Raw genomic sequence first — 15,000 nt, 5'->3', positions numbered from 1 at the left:
TACTTCTACTACTACTGCTACTATTATTATCATTATTATTATTAACCATAATTATAATAATTAACTAACCAGAAATAACGATGACGACGATGATGATGATGATGATGACGACGACGATGATGATGATGACGATGACGATGATGACGACGACGATGATGATGATGGTATTGATAATGATAATAACTAACCGACAATAATCGGTATCTGTTTAGCCCAAGTACTCAGATGCCTTCTGAAGTTCTTCTTCGTCAACTCACTCATCAAGAAATCTGATTCTGAATTCATGTTAATGTAGTTTTTTTACAACTAATTATGAATAATTAAATAGTTAATTATAGTTATATTTATTATTATTATTATTACTAATAATGATAATTATTGTTATTAATATAAACTTAAAATATATTTTAAATGTATAGTAGCAGTAGTAGTTGTTATTATGTGACGATTATTTGATCTTACAGTGATTTCGTTAAGGATGTTATTGTTTTTATTATTGTTGTTGTCATTATTAATGTCGTTTTGTTGTTGTCTTGTTAATGTTATAGGCAATTGACTTCACGTTACATTACTGCAATGGAATAAGTGTTACCATTTTAATGCTAAAATCATTGCCTTGTTAAATGGGTTTTTGTCTTTTAGTGTTTTGTTGATTTTGTTGTTGTGATTAATGTCACAGACACTTAGTGTAGTTTTCATTTTTTTTAAATATTTTTTAAAAATAGTTTAAATAAATGAAATGATTATTATTAATAAACATTATCAACGTAATCAATTGTTGTTATGATAAAAAATTTTCGCTATTTGATAAAACTGTATTAATTTATTCATATACCTTGTAAGGAGTCATTTGAAAAGTTAATGCCATTGTTGTTGTTGTTAGTAATGTTATTACTGTTGTTGATGATGTTGTTGTTGTCGCCATCGTCGTCGTTGATGTAGCCGCTGAAGTTGCCACTATCGTTGTTGATGTCATAGAAATTATTTTTGAGAAATAGCAAATTGATGTTAGTGTTGTTGTTATTCATTCTTTTTATTATTATTATTGTTGTTGTAACTTTTGTTGATGTTGTCGTCTATGCTAATACTATTATTGATGATTTCATTACATTAGTAAGCCTATTTTATTGTTTTCATTTAGTTAGTTTATGTGCTAAGAACGATGTTAATGTGATGAAATTAATGTGAGGTAGTATTAACGTAATGAATATGCATTAATGTAATGAATATGCAAATGAAATAAAACTTAAAAATATATGCAAAAAATTAACTTAGAATCATAGTTTTTATACCAGTAGATAGTGATGTTATATTGTTGTTAATGTCAGTGGAAATTACATAAAATGACTGTGATAGCCCATTACATTAATGTAAACGTTACAATAGGTAGCTATTGATTAGAGATGATATTACAATAATTAATAATATATTGATATTCTTCTCGGAAGAAGATGTCAAACGCGTGATAATGTTCCAATTTATTTTAAATCTAAAGATTGTCGCTTACCTTGTCGAGAACTACTTATATATATATATATATATATATATATATATATATATATATCATATGATTATACACGTATGTATGTATGTGTGTATAAGCAAACGCATTTATGTATGTATGTATGTTTGTGTGTATGTATGTATGTGTGTGTGCATGTACGAGCCCATGGTTACGAACAACAGTCGTAAAAACTATTATTTTTCCCCACATATGTATGTACATATGTATGTATGTATGTTTGTTTGTATGTGAGTTTTGTGTGTGAGCCAGTTTGATTGATGTGGTTATTATTGGTTGTTTTGATTGGAGCATCGCTTGTTCTGTTAATGTCATCGGGAGGTAGGTACATCGATTTTTTGAGTATTTCATTCACTACTCGCGTCAAGTTTTTATTTTGATTCGGCATGTTGTCTGTCTGTCTGTATGTAGGTATGTATGTTTATATCTATGTGTTTCCGTTTGTATGTGTGCGTGTTCAAGTATGCATGTGTATTTAATTGTGTGTGTGTGCATGTGTGCGTGCGTCCGTGAAGGCATGTATAAACTATCTTTAAACCTAGATAACCTGAATTATTTAAAACACTGATATATATTTTTGAATCAAATTCGATTAACGCATGATATAACAAGTGTAAAAATTACAATTTAGCCAAGTAGTACAAGGTATATTGGATAAAAAGAGTTTATGATTGGATAAAAGATTGGATAAAAAGAGGCAACAGATAGAGCGAGATATCTAATCCATTTAAATGAGGATACAAGATGATACCTGCCTGTTAAAAATACCGACGCAAACGCACACACATACACACACATGCGTACGTATGTGCGTGATCAGAAATGCACACGCACGTGCGCGTGCCTACGCAGGAAATTGTGCGTGCAACTAGATTCGACGAAGAGAAGGGAGTGGAAAATTTCCTCGATATCTCTCGCCTTAAATTGAAAGTTTGTAAGATGAAAGCAACTTTAAAACAGAATTAAAAGCACGACCAACAAACGCCAGACTAATTAACGCTACTCATACGTACGCATACATAATAATACACACTAACGCGCGCGAACACGCATACACACACGCATACACACACGCACATATATGAAACGATATATATGCAAACACACAAAAATCAAACATGCATAGATTTGAAAAAAACATAGACACAGGAAGAAACTGGTCACAATTTTTTCCCGATATTAACTTTGTCCAATAGAAAGCACATTACATCTACTTAACTCATTTCGGCTTATCTTACAATTAAATTTATAAAAAAAATTACATTCTCTAAAAGTTCATCTCTCCATCTTCATTCATTCGTCCATCTATACATTCATTTATCCATCCATCCATCCATCCATCGTGACTACTAAACTCCGATGAACATTCGACACACATTCATTCCAATGACAACTCAGGTGTTAAATGCACGCACGCACACACGTACATACGCGCACGCACGCACACACGTACGCACACATACACGCACGTATTTAAAATTTGTATTATGACGGAATGATTAAAGGTGTCCGTAATAACGCTAATTATGATGTATAGTTTTAATTTATTTAACAAACACACGCGTGAAAGAGCACACACGCACACACACACACACACACACAAAGAGATCACGCAGCTTTTTTTTTCGATTCTAATTGTTTTCGGCAATAAATCAATTAAACTTTTATTAATGTTATTAACAGTTTCTATACGTTACATTAGTTACGCACGTGGTCACGTGTTAATGTTTACATATACATAATTATATACTCTATATATATATATATATATATATATATATATATATATACAAAATATATACTACATATATATAAATACTTGTGTATATATATTATATAAATATGTACCTTTTAAACACACATATATATATATATATATATAATCCATTTTAATTGCATATACTTTTATTTCAACTTTTACAATGAAGATAATTTTTAAATATTTCAAGAATAAAGATTGCAGATTTACCATACCATACATACATGTTCCACTAATTTATTAATTCTTCCTAATAATAACCACATTACTATGATTGTTCTTAATTGAAATAATTAAATAAATTAATTAACCCAAACAAATTAGCTAGTTAGCAAATTAATTAATTGATTAGTTACTCGTTGAGTTCTGGTTTTACAATTATTTTTCAAATTTTTGAAAAAAGCGCAAGTTTGCTTGACTGAAATTCAGTCAAATCGACTATAATAAAATTGTAGCCAATAGGAAAGCAGGTCAACTGTGGCCCCTGTTTCTATTGACTGATGGCAGAAAGTAGGAGGTGTTCACGCCCCAAAATAGAGCTACCAGGAGAGCAACTATGGCCAAGAGCACACCAACAGGAATATCTGAAAATTTATAATTTACAAATTTGATCTAATAACACGGAGTTAATTTTTAAAAAGAGTTGTCAACAACATATAAACAAATCTTCTAGATGAATAAAATTATTTAACCAAATTATTTTTTAAATCAACCAACCAACCAGCCTGTCATTATGCAATCAATAAACAAACACACACACACACACACACCACACACACACACACACACACACACACAAACACATAACACCCACACAAAAAAACAAACACCCACACAAAGAGACACAAAAACTAACGGAAGAACGGTTGTAGAAGAAAGTTGATAGCCCTATCAGTCAAGCCACCTTCTACACTACACAGCGTGTTGTTTCTCCTCTTCTTATCAGGCCTGCATCCAATGGAGCCGGCGTAATCTGTGTAGTTTCTACTCCTCTCAGAGAATATGTCTTCGTAATATTTGTTGTTTTCACCCAACTGCATGTGCTCTGCTATCTCCAAATCTTTCGAATCTGTTGTTTGGGTGAGATATATATATATAAATATAGATATATATAGATGTATATATATATATATATATATATATATATATATATATATATATAGCATGAAAACTGACACCACTACGACAACCATCATCACTCCAAACCTGGTAGAACTTCGACAGCGTGATCAACGTTCTTGGATTTCAGATCACAGAGTCCCATAACATCTCGGAATCTCTCCAGACTATCCTGCTTTGTCTCCTCCTGGAAGTAATAATCAGAAAAGAAGATGGAGGAGGATTTCAAAGGCGCGAATGCTCGCATCGGCGTCTCGTACACCACACGAAATTCAGCTGTCAATGATATATCGATGATACGAAGATGATACATCGATGATACGATGATGATAAATCAATGATGATATAGTGATGATATACCGATGATACGACGATGACAATGAGGATGGAGATCATGATGATGACAATCAGCTAGTTGAGTAACGAGAAAAATGATGGTAAAATGGCACACCCCCAGGTCTAACATTGATCTTCTTCAGTTTGCAAGAGATCCTGGCAAACCAACTCACATCTTGTCAGCAAACTCCTTATCAAGTCACGCTTCAAAGCCTGGCGAGATAATATTTAAAAAAAACTATATCGTCTCCATTCGTCATCATTCTCATCACTATCATCATCATCATCATTGTTGGTATCGTCATCAGCAGCAATACCCCGCCATCATCATCACAACCATCATCACAAGCCCATCATCATCATCATCATCATCATGGACCTTCATGGCCTCTTTAACAGATGTCTTGCAATGCACAAAAGCTTTCCCAATCAAAGTGCCGTGTATCAGAATTTTGGCCCCACATCTCTGTACATTTGGACTTTCCAAGGGCTGGTCTATTTTAGTGGACTGAGGAGTGTTCAGCATGAATCATTATTATTTATGAATTATCCTTTTTATTATTGCAAATTGTGTTATAATTTACAAAAAATTTTAACTGAAACAAGCATTAAAAACAAACCAAATAAATAAATTAACAATCAGCAAACAAACAAACCAACCAACAAACAAACAAACAAACAAGCAAACCAACAAACAAACAAACAAACAAACAAACCATATTTTGTAAAAAATCCACAACCACATTCATATTCTTCTTGTAATCTTCATAACTGTAATCATCATCATCTTCATCATCCTCTTCCTCCTCATTATCACCATCGCAATCAGCCGATTTCATCCTCTGGTCATCAGAGTTATCCTCACTGAAGATTAAAGATCCTTCATTATTATTAAACATCTCGATTGGTTTACTGGAAATATCTCCCTTTTTCTTCAACTCATCAGCATCTCCATCATCATCAACGTCTTTAGTCTCGATGACCAGACCACTTATACTAGCCAGTGAATCATGTATCAACTGGACTTTGGTCACTAAGCCGTTCTAAAAAATTTCGAAAATAAATAAAAGTTCAATAACATTAATAATCTTCACCTGATTATTAAGAGTACATTTTGTGTAAAGAAGCATTGCCAGAAGTAATGTTTACTTAACATTACTAACAGTAATCTTTGCGTAAAGTTACATTGCCATTAAACTCTATGTAAAGTTACGAAACACACACACACACACACACACACACACACACACACACACACACACACACACACACAACATATATATACATACACACACACACACACACACACACACACAACATATATATATATATATACACACACACACACACACACACACACACACACACACACACATGCAGAGTAGCAACATTACTAACAGTAATTTGTTCTTCCAACGTCACAGCAGAGCCACAGCTCTCCCCTACGTAAATTGAAGTTCTCAATGAAAAGCGAGTCGCCAAGCTTGTGAATGAATCCAATATTTTCTGGTACTTCCAATCTGCCATTTGCCCTGTGTTCTAATTGGTTAATTAATCAATTAATTAATTAACTCATTAACAAATTAATTGATTAATTAATTAATTACTTGGTTAATTAATTAAACCAGTGGTTTAGAACAGTTATCATAAAGAATATAAACAAAAATTTATTACAAAAAATTTAAACCTTGGAGTCTGATATGTCGAACGATCTGGCAGTCAATCTGCAATCATCATCATCATCATTGTCATCATCGTCGCCGCCGTCATCACCATCAATAAAAAACCATATTAAACATGAGCAATAAAATCAACATATAAATAAACTAATTAAAGAATGAAATGACAAGAAATAAGTAGAATTAATTTTTAAAAAAACCCGAACTTTTTAGATTGTGAGCAGATATGCAGCAGCAGTCTGTCATTACTCCTTCCAGATAAGGATAGGTGTCTATCAAATTTGTTCACCACCTCAAAGACACTGTACAACAGCTGCACATTGGTGGTGATTTTGAATTTAAATTTTGAAAATGAAGTAAAAAATAGTTAGCTTTTGATATATTTATGAGAGAAAACAGATGAAAATAACATCATAAAATGTAACAGTAAAGTTTTTTTATTGCTTAAAGACAGTTTAAATATCAAATTTAAGAGTATTAACAACTAGAAGCCCTGCTACTTTGTTTCTCATGGACAAAATGTTAGTAATAAAATAGGAAATACAGATATCTTTTACAGTATCATGACCAAAATTTATGAGATACAACAAGGTATACAGATTTTTATAACGGCATCATTGCTCGAGAAGAAGAAATGGCTTAGTTACTTGTTTGTATCTTAGCATGGATGCCTTCATATCATCCATTGTTGTATGTACAAATATTCCCAGCACATCCATGCCCCCTGTCAACATTTGGCGAACCTAATAGACAAAATGAAAGCTTAATACCTACAATTTAGTGTCTTAAACATTTATGGGCTATAATTTAAAAGTTAAAAAGCTTAGATTGAAACATTTAGTTTTTTTAAAATAAATACTAATAATGAGCAAACCAAATAAACAGTAAAACAAAACTAAAAAAAATTTATGTTAAATATGATATATAAATACATATACATATATTTACTTATATATATATTTACGATTTGAAACATTGTTTTTTGTTTAAACATTAAAATGATGTATAACCTGTCTTGCATGAATAGACACACATTTCTCAACGGTCTTCTCTGAAATTGAATTTTTAATGGTAGCTTTCTTGTCCCCATCACTAACTTGTGGCTCAACAATTGGTGATTCAGTTACCTCATCCAAGAGAGGAGTTTTCATCAATTGCACTACATAATCTTTGTTGTCAGTAATCTAAAAAAAAAGTTGAAGGCTTCTATTTAGTATTTATTTATTAGTAGTAGAATCATTTGAAGAGTTTTTTAGAAATATTTTTTTTTATATAATTCATTCTCTTGACTTAATTAACTAAACAACTAAATAATAGATGTTGTGTGGTGTAATTTATAATTAAATTAATGAGACAATTAGGTAGTTCTGCTGTTGGTTGTCTTGCTTAACTGTAAGCCTAAAATATTAAATTAAATAATTTAATTTTAAATAAATTTAATTTGAATTAAATTAAAATTTGAATGGATAGTTGTCAATCTGTTAGGAAAATTAGCATTCAAGCCGAAACGTACTGATATAATTTTAAAAAAAATAAAATATCTAACTTGTCCGACAATCAATCCGACATTTGTGAAAAAACCCGAGCTAAAAAATTTCGGATTATCTAAAATCTGCTGACTTTTTAAATCGGCAACATACAATCTGCCCATATTGAATTTGCTTTTAACTACAAAGAACAATAATTGTTTCTTAGTCTATCGGTTCTATGGTTTGTCAAACCATACAGTGAAACAAATTTGTCAAAATTTAATGATTAAATGAACAATTTGTAGAGTAATTTTTTAAATTTGTTGTGTAAAATGTTAATTAAAATTAGATAAGATAGTAATTTACCAATAAATCAGGTAATCAGTTATTTGATTGTAAAATTGTTATCATCAATTGATAGCTCCTATAGCTGATCTGCAGACCAAACAAAGAAAAAAAGCTTAAATTCATCGAATGGCTGGCAAGCAATTATTACTTATATGTGTTTGTTCTTACCTTTTTAAATCTATTTACTAGTCAAAATGTCTTTGATTATTAAACAGTATATCGAATGAGTATTCTATATGCCATTCCAACTTTTCATTTTTATTACAAGTTTTCACTTGAGCTCTCGCTGAATTAAAATGAACAGTTTTATAAGTAATGTTGTGCTAATTCTTGCAAAATATCGGTTACACGGGTCCTAGATTTTTAATTGATTTCGTAGAAATTGCAGCCATACCACTTTGATTAAGAACTTTTTTTAAATAAATTTTTCGCAGAAGTTTTGACTCAGCAACTCTCTAGCCTTTCCTTTCAGCCCGCACTGCACTGACAATAAATTTTTATGAATGTACTACCAAACCGTCACTACTTTCATTTTTTGGTTATAATTCTACCTGTCCTTTTATAGTGTAAAGAAAATTAACCATTTCAAATATAATGTAACAATATTTGAAATTTTATTTTCATCGTTAATAGGATGTTAAATAATAAGTTAGTTAAACTATATATATATATATATATATATATATATATATATATATATATATATATATATATTTATTGTATATATATATATATATATATATATTATAAAATAAATACAAATTGGAAAAATTAAAATGACTGAAATAGGACTAGATAGATGGCAACGAATTCTTTCGCTTATTGATCACTGTACAATTGTTAAACTGTTGAAAAAATCGTTATAAAATATAAATTTCATATACAATTGGTTTATCATCTAGAATATTTAATTCACAATTTGAAAATGTACCGTGATTAATGTATTAGAACCATTTTAAAAATCTTTCTCTCAAAAATGAATATTCATTTAAGTCGGGATGGTTTACATTTAAAGAGATTAATTATTATAAAATACATAAAGATTAGTTAAAGTTGAGCACGAAATTTTCCTTCATATTAAGACAGAAATTAACAAATAAACTCACACACATTTCGAATTAAGATGCACATTAAAATAACCAGCAACAATAACAATAATAACGACAATAAACTAATAAGTTTCAACATGACTTTGTTGCGAATTCGATTGCAAATCATGTTGCTGTTGTTGCTGTTGCTGATGATGGTGTTGCCGAAATGTTGAAAAAGCATCCCCATCAACGAGACCACTAGCGAAATCACCAGGGACTGAGGACTCCAAATTGAGAGAACCAGAGGGCGGTGGTGGCGGCGGGCCCTGCAAGAGAATGGACACGTTGTTAGGGGATGGACAGCCCGCTCCTAAAAACCGCATGCCTCCGTTGTTGTTGCTATTGTTGCTGATGTTGTTGCCGTTGTTCGTGTTGTTGGATGGTTGTAACGGTGGGAGTGGAGCCAACCTGCCGAAGTGATGTTGCTGCTGAAGATGTAGTTGTTGGTTGGATGATAACCCTAGCATCCAGGGATTTTCATTCAGAAGATTATTTCCAGCTGCGTTGTTGATGTTGCCGTTGTTGTTGTTACCACTGGATGGACTGCCTGGAGAGATTAGGGGCACCTGACCCATGTTGGGTTCGTGATCGAGTGGTTGGCCAGGGCCGAAGAGTCCCCCGCTGTTTGCACCTGCTACTCTTACTGGAGGCGCCATGTCGTAACTGTCTGAGTCGTCTGTGATTGGTTGGTTGGTTGGTTGGCTGATTAGTGTGTTTGTTATCAGTATTATCTGAACACACGCACACACGCACAAAAAATAATATGGCTAATCGAATTTCGAGCAATATTATATATTAATTTTAATTAATAATTATAAATTTTAACTAATAATTATAAATTTTAATTATTATAATAATGAAGAAATATTGTTAATTAATTTCACCAGCTCAGTTTGAGCAGCATTGCGTCGTGTTACGTATGAATGAAAATATTTTGTTGCCAGACCAAATAAGTTGGAGAGGAAATTAATCTGAAAGTCGCTTGCTACTTATGCATGTTTGTTTGTTTGTATGTATGCATGTGTGTGTGTGTGTGTGTGTGTGTGTGTAAGCGTGTGTGTGTAAGCGTGTGTGTGTTAAGCTGTGTGTGTGTTCTTACATATATATTCCTCCGTTAATTTTTGCTATTTTTGTTGCATACATTGTAAACACGTACAAGTATGTTTTTGTGTTATGTTGCATGTTTGTGTATGTGTGCGTGCGTGTGCACATGTTGCATTGTTTGCTTTGTATATACCTACCATACCTTAATACAAAATTGTATCAACGTCTTTCATGAACAATATTTTTTGTATGTTGTTTTGATGATAGCTATCTATACGCGTGTGGGATTTTTGTTAAAATTTGTTAAAGTTACGTCAGCTTGACAAATGTTCTGGCTGTAAGAATTTTACACGTTACTACTAATTAAGGAATAAAATCTACTCTAACTCATCAGCTTGCACGTTTTACTTGATGACTGCTTTGTTAGAGGTAGGTCTGCCTCTACCCACTCTATTACAGGACACAACTAATGCCATTCAAAATGTCACATGTTCACAAAAATATTTCTGAACGTGCAGGCACTCTTCCAGGTTTGTGGCACTGATGTTTGCATGAACATGCGCCCACTCATTCGTTGATATGTAGGCGGAACGAACGAGACAAACAAATGCCTGTTTAGTATATCCCGAATATGTGCGCGTATAAAACATTTATGTACAAATTCACTAACAACTGCTTAATTGCGCACATTCACGCCCAGAGAGAAAAGGAAAGCAAAAAGAAAGAGAGAGAGAGAGAGAGAAAAAGAAAAAGAGAGATTCAGAAGCATTTATTCTAAGGAGAGCGCATAAACAGGACGGTAAAATGTAGCGCTGAGGTCGTGTGGATGTTGGGAGAAGGCATTTAATCCATCAAGTAGATGGCTTTGTGCTGTCCTACTTCTTCTTCTTCTTCTTTTGTGTGTGTGTGTGTGTTCGCGTTTGTGTGTGCTTGCACATGTGTGCATAGTTGTGTGAATGTTGTATTTTTCAGCAAGCGCGCATACGTATTTGTATGACGAAAGGTTGTATTTTCTTCTGTTAAATATTGTGTATTCTACTTGTTAGCCTATTGTGCTTTTATTTGTTGTTGCATTTGCGTGTGTTCATATGTTTGTATTTACTGAACGTACATACTCACATCATCATCTGCTTCGTAATCTTATCATCACCACACTATCATCATCATCATCTTCTCCACCTCATCATCATCATCATCAACAACAACAACATCATCACCAACACGAACTTGCAAAACTATCATGCAGGTTGAGGCTTGCATGTTCATCGAGCAGGGAGTTGTGATCATCATTGTCGTTCCCTCTTCCATCCTTCATGTTCCGAAAGTAAGGGCTCCACCTCTGCCTGCCTGCATCCTTCTTCAACCGCTTTTCCTTCGCTCGTCTGTTTTGAAACCACACCTGGCGAGGAGAAAATGAAAGCTCTTTTGTGTTGTTTCGTTTGGTTCTTTGTTATTTGTTGCGCTATTTATTGTGCGTGTACAAAAGTGTGTGATAAAAAAATGATGCGAATTGCATGCATGTTTTGCTGAATTTTGTGTAACTTTAATGGTTGTTGAGTCTCTAATGTAATAAAGCATTCACTCCTATTGAAAACAATATAAAACACACTTTCAACAGAAAATATTCGAAAGTTAAGTTTGAGAGAACACACCTGAACAACTCTCATGTCCAGTCCAGTTTCGGCGCTAAGTTGTTCTCGCACGTGTCTGGCGGGCTTGGGGCTGTCGTTGTACGCCCGTTTGAGGGCCTCCAGCTGTTTGGCCGTGATCGTCGTTCGTGGTCGCTTGTTGGCGTTGTCTAAGTCGAATTCAGCTGAAGAAATTTGGAAGAAAAAGTACGGTGACGGGGTGGAAAAAATTTAACGGTAAATTGTTAAAAACAAAAATTACGTCAAAGCAAAGTCACGGAAAAAATATATATTTCTTTTTTATCATCAACGTCATCAACAGCCCCCACATACCTCTCGTCTTGGCGGTCTCATAATCATTCTTGCAGACGAGTTTGCGATCCTCCATCAGGTAGAATTCATCGCCGGTGTTCAGTTGTCTGCTGCAGATGGAACATGCGAAACATTCCAGGTGGTAAACGTGGTCCTGGGCCCTCCGGACCACCTGCGTCGGTGGGATGCCCTGGTCACAACCGGCACATTTTGTTCCAAATCTCCTGTTTGTGTTCGTGTTTGTGCGTGTGTGTGTGTCTGCGTGCGTGTATGTGTGGGTGGGTGTTTTTGTGTGTTGGATTATTCAACTTGTTGTCTGAGGATGATAAAACAATACAAACAAAATAATAAAACAAACAAACAAATAATAAAACAAATCATACAGACAAACAAAACAAGCAAACAAAAAAACAAACAAGCAAACATACAGACAAATAAACAAACGAACGAACGAACGAACTTGAACCTACCTAAAGAAATCATCCTTACAATACACATAGTCTCCTTTTGAGAAACATTTGTCGCTTAAGTGGCTGTGGCAGTCGCTGCACTTCAAACATTTCGAATGCCAGGAGCGCTCCTGAACTTTCAAGATGAATCGATCGAATATCGGTTCCGTACAACCGGTGCATGTCGGTACTGCAACTGGTGATGATGATGATGATGGTGTTGATGTTGACATCATCATCATCAATGTCATCATCATCGCCATCGTCATCATCATCGCCATCGTCATCGTCATCATCAGTTGATGTCAGAAGACAGTTCGAAATAATTACTACAACTACCACTCTACATACAACAAGAGAGAATTTGAAAACGCGGACGTACGAAAGGATAATTTCTAAAAATAGCATCCACTCATCACGTGACATGCTGTGGCGATATGATGTCATGCCAATCAGCTGTTCAATTGTCCGTGTAGGAACGTGGAAGTAGGAAGTTATTTCAGTAATAGAGCAGCGGATGGCTGGGTTGATAGTTGGATGGATGAACAAATGGATAGTTGAATAGTTGAAGAGATAAATAGATAGATAATTGGATAATTGGATGTATAGATAGATAAATAGACAGACAGACAGAAAGACAGAGATAAATAGATAAATAGATAAAAAAAATAAATGGATGAATGCTGAATGCTTACAAATATAAAAGTTTAATACGACACATAACAAACGCACATACGACCACACACATACAAACAGACAGACATATACAAACAAACACACACATACAAACAGACACACACATACAAAAACACATAAAGAAACACATACAAATAGCAAAACAAGTGCCAGGAAGCACGTTTAAGTAGTGCGATCAAGTCCACAAAACCAGCCAAACAATGAACACTTGACGCTGGTGGACATATGTGTGTGTGTGTGTGTGTGTGTGTGTGTCTGTGTGTGTATGTGTGTGTGTGTATGTATGTGTATTTGTGTATGATTTCAAATACATATGCATGTTTTTTTTTGTCTGCAGTACATGGAATACCTAATAAAAATACATAAAAATACTCATACAATACAAATGAAAGCATTCTTGTACTGGATGCATCTTTGCAAACATACAAAGCGTGCAGTTGTTGAAGTTGGCCACGGAAAACATCTTCTGACTGCTGTTACTAGCGGTATAAATAATTCTTCGGAGGAAATACGCAAAAACAAATACACAACAGGAAATGACGTCAGTTAAAACCGGTCACGTGTTGTTTTGGCACGTCACGTGCTACAAAATGGCGTCTGACGGAGACTAACTAGTCGCTAATCCGTCTGCACGTCAGTCAGTAGGTGGCAGGATAGCGTTGGTCGTGTCGATGTTTGTTTGTTTGTATGTTAGCGTTTATATGTTTGCGTTTGTATATTTGCTTGTTCGTATGTTTGTTTGTTTGTATGTTTGCCTGTTCGTATATTTGTATATTTGCTTATGTTTATTTATTTACGTTTTAGTCCGTTTGCAATTGTTTTTATGCTGCTAAAATTTTTTGTGTGTCTGTGTGCGTTTGATTGTTTGTATGTATGTGTATTTGTTTGTATTTATGTTTGTGTGTTTTTGTTTATAGTTTTTGTATCTTTGTAAATTGTTGCTTTGTTTTTAAGCAAAATTGATTTTAAAATTAACGACGCGTTAAAAAATGTGCATGTTTGCGTATATTAACTTTTGAGTTTTTCAGAAAACTTATAAAAAATGATAGAGAAAGCTTTTTTTTGAATGAATTTAAAATGAAGTAAGAACTATAAACGTGTGAAAAGGTTTGCAAAAGGTATGTATGTGTGTGTTTGTGTGTGTTTGGTTGTGTGTTTGTGTGTGTGTGTGTTTGTATGCAGTTACTTCTCTAACATCGTCGTCGTCATCATCACACTATGATTGTAATCTAAATTCAACAACTTCTTCTCAGTCAGTATCATCAACATCATCAAAAAAGTGTAATTAAATATTTCATACTGCTTTCATTGTCATCAGCATTGCGATCATCATCGTCATCACCAACCTCATCATCGTCATCACCAACCTCATCATCGTCATCACCAACCTCATCATCGTCATCACCAACCTCATCATCGTCATCACCAACCTCATCATCGTCATCACCAACCTCATCATCGTCATCACCAACCTCATCATCGTCATCACCAACCTCATCATCGTCATCACCAACCTCATCATCGTCATCACCAACCTCATCATCGTCA

At 33.8% G+C, this 15,000-nt stretch overlaps 3 protein-coding genes across 3 annotated transcripts in view; all 3 read right to left on the bottom strand.

Annotated features, from left to right (window-relative positions):
* HELRODRAFT_166327 (hypothetical protein) overlaps positions 1-1,028 on the bottom strand; it is a gene marked incomplete at both ends in the record, with an annotated part of 1,693 nt that extends 665 nt beyond the window's left edge. The window contains 2 exons of the mRNA XM_009033278.1: positions 189-275; positions 836-1,028. Of these exons, the coding sequence (XP_009031526.1) occupies positions 189-275; positions 836-1,028 (280 nt within the window). The remainder of the gene's footprint in view (positions 1-188; positions 276-835) is intronic.
* Positions 1,029-9,403: 8,375 nt separating this feature from the next.
* Positions 9,404-9,979, bottom strand: HELRODRAFT_166325 (hypothetical protein; the record flags this gene model as incomplete). The annotated part of the gene is made up of 1 exon (XM_009033277.1): positions 9,404-9,979. The coding sequence occupies one exon, from the start codon at positions 9,977-9,979 to the stop codon at positions 9,404-9,406; it is 576 nt and encodes a 191-aa protein (XP_009031525.1).
* Positions 9,980-11,580: 1,601 nt separating this feature from the next.
* On the bottom strand, positions 11,581-12,989 carry HELRODRAFT_70815 (hypothetical protein; the record flags this gene model as incomplete). The annotated part of the gene is made up of 4 exons (XM_009032925.1): positions 11,581-11,766; positions 12,020-12,180; positions 12,329-12,531; positions 12,778-12,989. The coding sequence occupies 4 exons, from the start codon at positions 12,987-12,989 to the stop codon at positions 11,581-11,583; spliced, it is 762 nt and encodes a 253-aa protein (XP_009031173.1).
* Positions 12,990-15,000: the final 2,011 nt, after the last annotated feature.

This window comes from Helobdella robusta (assembly GCF_000326865.2).
Source record: "Helobdella robusta unplaced genomic scaffold HELROscaffold_9, whole genome shotgun sequence".
NCBI lineage: Eukaryota > Metazoa > Annelida > Clitellata > Rhynchobdellida > Glossiphoniidae > Helobdella > Helobdella robusta.
The sequence above is the reverse complement of the archived record's forward strand: the minus strand, read 5'-3'. Positions and strand labels throughout refer to the sequence as shown.